The 9779-nt window shown below is 40.7% G+C and overlaps 1 protein-coding gene across 2 annotated transcripts; it reads right to left on the bottom strand.

The window, feature by feature from the left end:
• Window positions 1-3926: 3926 nt before the first annotated feature.
• On the bottom strand, window positions 3927-9773 carry LOC106941652 (gap junction epsilon-1 protein-like). 2 transcript variants are annotated; one of them, XM_015024723.1, is made up of 4 exons: window positions 8848-9773; window positions 6949-7131; window positions 6225-6422; window positions 3927-6011 (listed from the first exon to the last, which is right to left on the bottom strand). In XM_015024723.1, exons 1-4 carry the CDS (start codon window positions 8884-8886, stop codon window positions 5814-5816), a joined length of 618 nt encoding a protein of 205 aa, XP_014880209.1. In that variant the 5' UTR covers window positions 8887-9773; the 3' UTR covers window positions 3927-5813. The 2 variants fall into 2 exon arrangements, with proteins under 2 accessions (XP_014880209.1, XP_014880210.1); XM_015024724.1 differs by having other exon boundaries at window positions 9458-9773.
• Between the last annotated feature and the right edge of the window lie 6 nt (window positions 9774-9779).

Genomic DNA, 9779 nt, shown 5'->3' with positions numbered 1-9779 from the left:
GTTTATCACTAAGGAAATTTCGCTCTAAAACACTTTGAATAAAAGTTAAAGCCAAAGCTGCCGCCCTGTTTCCAAGTAAACAAAGCCGAGGAGCTAACAGCTAGCGTTAGCTGAGGACTTACAGTAATAAGTCACCACCGGGTCCCGTTTCTCATGCTCCTGAGCGGTCCGCAGATGGTGCTGGATGGATCTGAGTTGGGCTGGTAAAGCCATGAGGGTCCAAATACTCCTCCACAAGACACAAACTCAAGAGAAACGGTCAGTGCTGTTGTTAGCAGAGTGTTTGTGTCGCTTCCGCATCTCCGTCCAATAGGAGGCGGCCGTTCAATCGGCAGGGATGACGTAAACCCGTAAAGAGGGGAAGATCACGTGATCACATCTCGCGGGCCACTATGTTATGAACTTAAAACTTTAATTTTAAATGATTACCTCAGTAGATAGACTTTTTTTTTTAATATATATTTTAGAACCGGACTAGGACTTTTTCAGCTTTTTCACATTTTCATGAGAAAAAAGATGCAAAAAAAAAGAAAAAAAGAAAAACAAAACAAACAAAAATATCTAAGTAGCACAGAAATTTCACATAAAGTAGCAATGCAGAGATGAAGCTTCACTTCACAACACTTTTCACCCAACCTCAGTCCAAAATGAGGCCCTACATTCTTCGAAGAACCAGGTAGGTTGGATAATTCGAAGGATCCCAGTTTGAATCTCCTGTTAAGCCTGGAATGAATCATGGGATGAAGGATACACCAGTCCTTCATGAAAAACAGAATGCATTTGTAGACCACATTTGGAGGAGCCTTGAAACTTAGCTGTCCTTTGAATGATGCTGCATCTCAGTTTGGACACACCTATAGAGAACAGGTTTCCATCACTGTTTAGAAAAAATATGGGGAAGTCTACAATTTAATTTATGTATTTTCTGGAAAATACATCAATTTATTATTTTCTTTTCTTGTTTTTTTTTTTCTTTGAAATTTTCCTTGTTTTTTCAACCTAAAGAAGTTTTTTTTTTTTGAAGCCTCATGGGGGTGTATCCAACTAGTTTTCATTTATTTTAACTTGGGGAAGGCTTGATTGTCAGTCTTTCATCTTTATTAAGGATCATTCATTCCCTGAAAACAAATGTGATTTGCGTTGTGACTAATTAGACTCATTTTTAGTGAGTGTTGGATTTCACCAGGGTTGTTTTTTGTGTTCGCCTCCTATGGCTGCATCCTCAGGCACCTGTCTGTGTGGACTGTACTGAAACAAATTTTGCTTAAAGTCTGATTCTGATTCGGATTCATACCTTTTCAGATTTCTAGGTCGATCAACCAAGGAGTCTGATTGTTTTCAGTTCAAGATATTTTTAACTTCATCTCTGTTTTTTGCAGATCTGGAGTCCACTTAAGCCCGGTTCACACAACAAAGCCAGGCCAGTGAAACGGAAATGTTTTATGGGTTTTGTGCCTTGCATTTCAAAACCTTTGGTTGCATACAGGTAGCTTCAAGACATAGACAGAAATACAGCTTTAAGATCCACAAATCCTGCTTTAAACTTTTAAAATCTAGTATCAATTTTGGACTCAAATGTGAGCAAGTAAGGCAAAAATTCAATCACCTTCTGAGCCAATAAAATGTTTTATTCAAGAGATTCTGTAGTCTGTGGAAACCAATACATATTTACCAACAAGATACACTGAAGAAAACAAATCTAATCAAGCATTAAAAAACTCAGAGGAAATTAGATTTCCAAGGCAGCAGAAGGATTTGTAGAGGGGAGTTTGTCTGTCACAGTTAAATGACTTTATGGTCTGTGGAAGAAAAGAAACTTTGATTTAATCGATCTGGCTTGTGGTTGGATGAACCTGTGACCTGATGTTCTTCTTCATAAATCCCATCCTACTGCTTTTAGTAATAAATATTCATCTGATGCCAGTTTTCTTTGGTCCAAACCACAGAAGGGAATCCTGTTTTTATGTGTTCCAATTACAGACTTGGAAATAAAAGTAAAGTGAGATTTGGAGAGCGGCCATGACCGGGGCTGATTCAGTGTAGTCCAGGCCTTCATGTTCACTTCTATAATTCATTTTTACACTCATTGTCTTCAGCCTCGGATCTGATCTTTGTTTCCCTGACAAGATCAGGAGGCTGAATTGGTTTGGGGTACTGAGAACTGTTACAGGTAAAAATAGATGGCATAGAGAGACAAGTACATGAGGATAAACCCCCGGAGGTGCATACAATGTTCCATCAGCACTCTAATTGGCTGATTTTATGTTTTGAATGCAGATGATTAAACTATGGTCCCATTTCTTAAATAGCTAAGTGATTTTTATGTTCCTGCATTAACATAAATGTCAAAGCTTCCCTTCTCCTTTACACCTTTATTTATAGCTTCCACAGCTACTGGCACTTCTTTAAAGGTACATAAAGAGAAAAACGTGTCCTTGGTTACATTGAATGCTGAAAATATTTGAAAACCATCATTTGAGGCCATTCAGTCGATGACCAGCAACCGTCAAACAGTTGTTATAGAAACTTGATGGCCAAATGTGACAATCTTTCCTGAGTTTCACAGTGAAATTTGAACCTCCTTTTTGTATCTTGACCAGAAAAAATGGGTCCTTATCCATCCTTGTTGTTTTAATTTTCCAGTCTGATATGTCTGCAAAGACGGTGACAAGTTTAGACCAGTGTCTGTTTTTAATTATCTGTAGTGGTATAGAAATAGACATAATTTCACACAAATAGTTTCCAGGTGAGAAGTTCCGGTTCTTGAAGTGGGCGTGGTGTATATAAGGGAGCTGCTGCGTTCATTCAGGCATGTGTCGTCTTTGTTCTCCCACTGTGTGGCTTGCGTCTGGTGGACTTTGGCAGCAGAAAGCAACAAATCGCTGGCTGGTGCATGTTGCGCTGATGTTTTGGTGGTAAAACGCCACTGCGCTGCATTCCTTTTCTTCCTCGGTCTGCGAGTGTGTGTGCATGTTTTGTGGATCAGCAGGTTTCGTACAGTTGAACCATTGCTGCTCTGTCTACGTTCGTTTCCCGGACCTGCTCTGTCTACGTTCGTTTCCCGGACCTGCTCTGTCTACGTTCGTTTCCCGGATCTGTTCGGCGTTGTTCTGCGCCGGCTACGTAAATCTCCCGGATTTCTGCACAATTGTTTTCAAGTTGGACTGTGGCGGCGTTATCCGCCCTAATTGGAGCGGTGTTTGGGGTGTGGCATCGGCGCGCCCGTTTCATCTCCCGCTGTGGCAGGGCCACGCCTGGTCTTAATGTTTTAACTTGTATTGTCTGATTTTTATTTTTCTACTTTTGTTCACAGCCCTTTTTGTTTTAGTCGGGCTGATATTGTTATATTGTTTAACTGTTTGTTTTTGTTTGCAGTTGCTGAGGTCCGGTAGCGGTGTTGGTGTGGTGACGGTGTCTTCCTCATCTGTGTGCTGTGATTCTGGAGTTTGGGTTGTCTCACTGCGTCTGGTGTTAAGGGTTTTTTTGATTTGCTGTGTTTGGTGGATGTCGTCCCCATAGCGCCCCCTCCGGCCGGTAACCTCAACTGCTGCAGCTCTTCTATTTTCGTTGATTTCTTTAGTTTAATTTTTAAAAGGAAACTGATTTTAAAAATATTTCAAAAGAATTTAATAAACGTATTTTTTATAATTTTGAAACGGTCTCAGATGTTTTAATCTATGCATGACTGAACCTGTGTGCCTTAAACAAGAGGTAATATTCTCTGGGTGAAATTCCCAGGGTGGCGTTGTTGAGCAATTTACTAAAATTAAACTTCCACAAAATCTGAATTCCCATCTAGTGTCGCCACATTTTCATATATGATTGCTCTGTGTAAACTAAAAACAGCATCAGCACAATTTAAAAATACCAAGTGTTGGTATGAAAGCTGCCAAACTAAATTGTTTTAATAAAATAAATAAAACTAATTGGAGAACATTTTCTTTAATAATATCATAACAAAACAAATATCAAAATTACAGATAATATGCAATATCAGACAGTTTTAATGTGCATACATTGGTCATGAGGTGCCTTCCTGTAGCTAAGATACTGAAAACATATTTGAGGGGTGAAATTATGTCAGTACAAAGAGAGATGTGGGAAATGGATGTAGAAAGCATTTACCGTTTCTTTACACTTAGCAAAATGAGTACAAACTAGAGTATGAATAGGAATTAAAGCAGAAAACATGCAGTAGTGGAAATTTCATACACATGATCACATGTTGAAACCTTTAACATGTGCCACATGAGAAAACATCTCCTAATGTTTTACAGTTTTAAATGTTGCTGGTTAGCATGCTAGCAACCACCCACAGTTAGCATCCTAATCTGGACTAGCTGCTACCAGCTAACCTCCTGAAATTCCTGCAATTAGACTGGGAAGTATGCAATGGATATACAAATGCATGGAGGTTTAAAATACTAATGGATGAAATCAATCACTGGTAGCATGCAGGGTGGGTCATGAAAGAAGCCCTGAAGAGGAACTGTACAGTGATTAGTTTACTCTGCAGACTTAGCCAACAGGTATCTGGTCTGATCCACTTTTGTCTTGTTATACAATCCTGTACCTGAGATGATAAACAGATTGCTAAAAACTTCATAACAAAAGTTGGATGGATGTCTGAGTAAAAAATAGTAAAATAGTACAGAAGATTAAATCATACATCCAAGGACAGACACTGACATCAAAAGGAAAAATGCATTAAGTAGCTTAAATCAAATAAATGGGTATGTAGAGGACATTATGTTAAATTCAGTGGTTAAGGACTAAAAGACCAGAATCAGATGTGAACAAAGATTAAGGGCAGATGCTGTAAACAAACTCAGGATCATCATAACAGAAGCAACTTCAAATTTCCATCTAGTTTTGTTCACATCCATTAAAATTATTATTAACTGTTTGTTGTATTGGGGAGGGGAGCATCTATCTGTGCTCATTGAAAAATATTCTCAATGAGCACAGATAGATTTTTGACATATTCTCAAAAAAAAATCAACACAACCAAGTTTTCTATTGCTTCTTTTTCTTACTTTGTTATACTAAAGTTACACTGAGCTTGTATCTCTTTTAGTGACGAGGTCTGGGTCAAGACATTTTGATTGCTTTGAATTTCATGGAGATTAATTCAATCTATTGGCCTTTCTGGGGCACTGGGTTGGTGGGAGACTTTGGGCTTCTTTCAGGACCACCGACTTTTTGTTTTAGCTTTATCAAACAATAACTGTCAGCAGTAATCTGAGTTCAAGAGAAGATGCACTAGATTGCTCAAAAATCAATGTATATGGTGAAAAGAAGATCATATAATGTGACCATCTCAACCCTACAAACTTTTGTTCAGCATAATATTAGATCTGAGGTTCATCTCCAAGAAATGTTCAGATCTCTGTGAATCTTCAGTTAAAAAAAATCTTCAAGTTTGGGTCAAAACGAGCTTTCCTTCTCCACTAATCAGAAGAAATGCATGAGATCTTAGCAGCTTTAAGAAGCTGACACTTTCTGGCCATCCAGTCCAATCATTCAACACTTTTCGACCAAACCAGTACAGAACCGTCTTCTGAAATACACCAATGGATGGTCATTCTATACGTAAGGGCAGCAAACAAAAGAACAGCTGGTTCTGGCCAGCTCTGACATGCCTGCACCTTCCCAGATTTCCTGGTGCTGCTTACTGACGTACCACAGGTGAGGTCCGACTCTAGCACCAACGTTCTGCTTCATGAAAGTCCCATTGACAATGAGCCCAACATGAACAGTTTGAAAATATGACAGATATTTTCACTCACTGTGTTTGTGCATGAACCTTTCTGTCATTGATTGCTGAGATAACCAAGTCTCCGGCAGAGTATTTCGAATATCTCAGCAATGCAGAGAAGAATGGTGATCACAGTGAAAGTGTACATAGCACTGAGGAAGATGGTTTTTTCAAAGTGTTCAGGTACCATGCACTTAGTCACATTGAAGGCCTTCTCCAAGGAGCTGGCATCACAGACGTAGACCGGGTGAACCTGAGGACAGCAGAGAGGTGTGAGGCAGTGGGTACGTTGGGTTTGGTTTATTCCACAAGGACCTGCAGTTCATCCAGACACAACCTTCGAAATCTAAGTCAAGCTGTTGCATTCTTATCAAAGACAAGTAACTTTCTGCACCAACTCTACAAAACAAGCCATACATGTTAATGTATTGAACATTGAGCTAAAAGTCGTCAGAAATGGACAAACCTGAAAACCAAAGAGGTGGCTCTGTAGCCAGAAGGCGATGATTTCTAGAATGATGCGGAGCAGAACGGAGATAATGTAGAAGACGGTGTAGATGGGCCGTTCAAGAATTTCCTCTTGCTCTATATTCTTACAGGCGGCGTACAGGTGGAACCACGCTCCAGGAACCAGGACAGATACCAGCTGCAGCGCCCAGAAGACCTGCAGAGAGCAGAAACATATAAACAGGAAACACTGGGTGTTAGGGATAAAGGTTCTCCCACCATGGTGTAAGCTAGCTGTGTCAACTCCATGCAAACTACTAGGTACTTGAAGAATTCAGTAGTTAGTAGAAAACAGTTGATAACCAAAACTTCACAAATGTCAAGTAAATTAGTGCCTTAGAATTTATTTGGAAACATTAAATTAGTGGAAACTAGGTGTGCAAATGCTTTCAAGGTTAGCAAGGCGCTAAAGCACTAAGCTAGAAATTAGCTCCGCTACTAGTGCATTAGCAAAAGTGCGCTGCCTGCATCCTGCATGCAGGAAAAAAAAGTCGCCTTGAACCGTTCTGCTTTAAGAAATTATAGCAGTTGAATGTTGTATAATCATTCCACCCTGGAAAATAACTTAGGCCTATAAGATGAGGTTAATGTTGAGTGAGTTGGAACATCTGACCAGTACTGTGTTTGAGGTTTGTGCTGAGGTGTTTTCTCTGGTTCTGACTCATAGTGCTGCTTGGTCCCACCTGAGGTGTTATGGGTCTGAACTGGTTGTAGCAGAACAGGTTGAGCTCTCGTCGATCCGGGTCGCAGCTGAAGTGCAGAGCTTCATTCCCGTAGACCGCGAAGCCAAGAACACCCAGGAAGAACATCCGAACCGAGCCAAAGAACAGCGTGTGGAACTGGCCGATGACAGTAGGAGGCCTGAGCTGGAGCACAACCACAGACAGACACACAAAGATCACTCAGAGGCAGAGGCAGAGTTAAAACTGGTCATACTTGGAAGGGACCGGTTACTCTTTTTTTTTCACAAGGTTCTGGTTACAAAACTGTAGAGATTATCTTTCATATCTCTCCTCTGTCTTAAAGTCCTTTTACAGATGACTGTGCTGGGTTTTAGAGTAATCCCCCTCCAGTCATGCTCATGTACTGCAAGTCAGCTACCTGAAAGAAAGCCATGCTTTCCCAGAAAGAAATAAAAATAAATGTAAGTTAGCTACTTTATTCACAATCAACTAACTCAGTCTCTGTTGGAAGCAGTCTTTGCCCAGCAGTAGAAGAAGAGTGATCAGTAACAGACAATCAAGATGATCAAAGTTGAGCATACATTTATGAGCTAAGACAATATTTACTTTAACTGTGAGTTTTTCCATTTTGCATACAAAACGTCTGATTTCCACAGATCACTTTTAAAGTAATAACCGCTCTTCAGCTGACCAACCTGCCTGTGAAACCACAACCATTCAAGGACGTTGCATCACTTTCTTTTTCAGTCACCGTCAACTCAAAATAACTTTTTATGTTTGCTTCAGGTGATTTTTATCTTTTATAGAAAAAGAGTTAGTGCGCTAAAAGGGAAACGGAAATACATTTACTTAATAAGTTCTGATATAATAAACACCCTTTCCACTGGTAGGTCTCTGCCTTACCAGAGGTATGAATTTAAATTCCAAGCCTCTGGCACGTAGTGGAGGACTCTGGCTATGTGTGCTTCATGCTAGCTTGCAACTTCTACATTCTGTTTATTACAGCCGTGTGTAACTTCAGCGATGGTCAAAATTAGGCCAGCCTGGTTGATTCGCTTCAAAACAGTAGATGGAAAAATGTGTAATTAGCATTTTTCACTTTTCTAAAGGTTAACTCAAAATTCAAATGACAGTTGGATGGAAACATGGCTAACATCTGACATGATCCAGCTGAAATCTGACTCTGTCTGTGTTTTAACTTCTCTTCAATCCACCATGTGGTGAATTCATTCGCAGAGACTCTCAGGTCGAAAAAACATAATGTGAGGAAATTTGAATAAGGTTTTGCATCAGGTTTAGCTATAACAAGCTAAACAGACATTTTAACATCAGCTTGAATTTTTGTGTTTATAATTTTTCACTGTGGTGATTTAAAGGCAGACCAAAGCGAGCTTCAAAGTCCCTCTGCAGGGTGCTGGTTTGTTGGGTCTCCAATCTGCTCTTCTTACGCATCATTTAACGTGAATTTCTCCTCCTCACTAGATAATATGGCTTACAAACCTCTTTGAAGTCAGTTGCTATGGTGTCTCACTTTGATACCTGAGTATTTGGTGACGTGTTCTGTAACTTCTAACTTTAGTACCTGGTTACATATTCTTCTGTTTCAGTCATGCAGTTGGGTGAAAGCCGTAGATAAAAGCAGTTGGATCACGGTCTGATTAACACTGAGGCATTTTCACTCAGCTGTTAGAAAGAAGGAGAACCTGCTTTTGTCTGCCAGATAATCAGAGTCCCTGAGCTCTGATGGCTGAAAACAAAAAGCCATTCAGAGGAAACATTTCTCATCTCTTCAGCTGCTCCGCTCTGATACAACCACCATCTACCAGAAAACAGCAAACATGATGTCAACAGCAGCAGACTGATTTCAGCAGGATAATGGCTCCTGACTCATCTACTCACACATCCTTCGTAGAAGTTCTTGATGTAGTTTAAAGACATGATTTGCTCTCTGACGTCCCCTGTGTGACTCTGGGTGGCTCCGGGCCCTCGCGGCCAGGACTCCACAAACCTGCAGCTGAACTCTTCCACCTCTCTTTCTCTCTCATGAAATCATGTAGCCTTTTATCTCCCCCTAAACACACTGACCCACTCAGTGGAAAAAACACAACAGGGACCAGGGGGCCAACAAAGAGCCAGGGGCGGGGGGCCTGGGTCGCCCGCGTTTTAATCCCTACTGGACCCTGTCAGCAAAAAAGCCCTCCTCTGGAGCACAATGCAGAGGAAACACCTGGTTAGGTGAAACAACTGATGGGTTTATTCTTTATTTCTGTAAACCTGGAGCTTCACTCACTGAAAACAAGTTCAGATTTCAACAAATGATCTAAAAACTAAAAGCTTCCTGCACTTTATTTCAGAGGTTTTGTTGAAGTGGAAACATGAGTCCATCAGCATCAGGAGTCAAACACACACACTCCTACTGCACACACATCTGAGGTCCCAAAGATAGAGAGAAGAACCAGAACCAGATCAGAACCAGAACCAGAACCAGTAGAAGAAGTTAGTCACACACCAACCGGAATCCTGGCGGAGTGCTGTTCATTCCCTCTCTTTTTTCCCAAACACAGATCCCAGTTTCATCCCAGCTGTTGGACAGTACAGGTCAGATGAGCCTCAGTCAAGTTACATGGAGGTGAGGTGAGCCACTTCCTGGCACGACTTTCAAAATAAAACAGAAACAGAAATCTGCAGCTACTGAGTCTTTCTGCTCCGTTTAAACAGGAAGTAAGAGCTAAAACTGACCTCCAGGTTCTAGACTCTGGTGAATCACAGGGAGAGAAAAACCTGCAGATGATCTGAACTGAGTGTAAACAGGAACAGCAACATAAACGCCT

Source organism: Poecilia latipinna, unplaced genomic scaffold (assembly GCF_001443285.1).
Source record: "Poecilia latipinna isolate Pla-1442-1.1 unplaced genomic scaffold, P_latipinna-1.0 Scaffold3791, whole genome shotgun sequence".
In the NCBI taxonomy this organism is placed as follows: Eukaryota; Metazoa; Chordata; class Actinopteri; order Cyprinodontiformes; family Poeciliidae; genus Poecilia; species Poecilia latipinna.
The sequence above is the reverse complement of the archived record's forward strand: the minus strand, read 5'-3'. Positions and strand labels throughout refer to the sequence as shown.

Bases quoted from the DNA above. Each gene is read 5' to 3' on its own strand.
- LOC106941652 (XM_015024723.1), bottom strand. From the start codon at position 8,886: ATGTCTTTAAACTACATCAAGAACTTCTACGAAGGATGT. The intron at 6,423-6,948 runs GTGGGACCAAGC...TGCTCTCTGCAG, and splicing joins TCAGACCCATAACACCTCAG to GTCTTCTGGGCGCTGCAGCT. The intron at 6,012-6,224 runs GTTTGTCCATTT...TGCTGTCCTCAG, and splicing joins GCCACCTCTTTGGTTTTCAG to GTTCACCCGGTCTACGTCTG.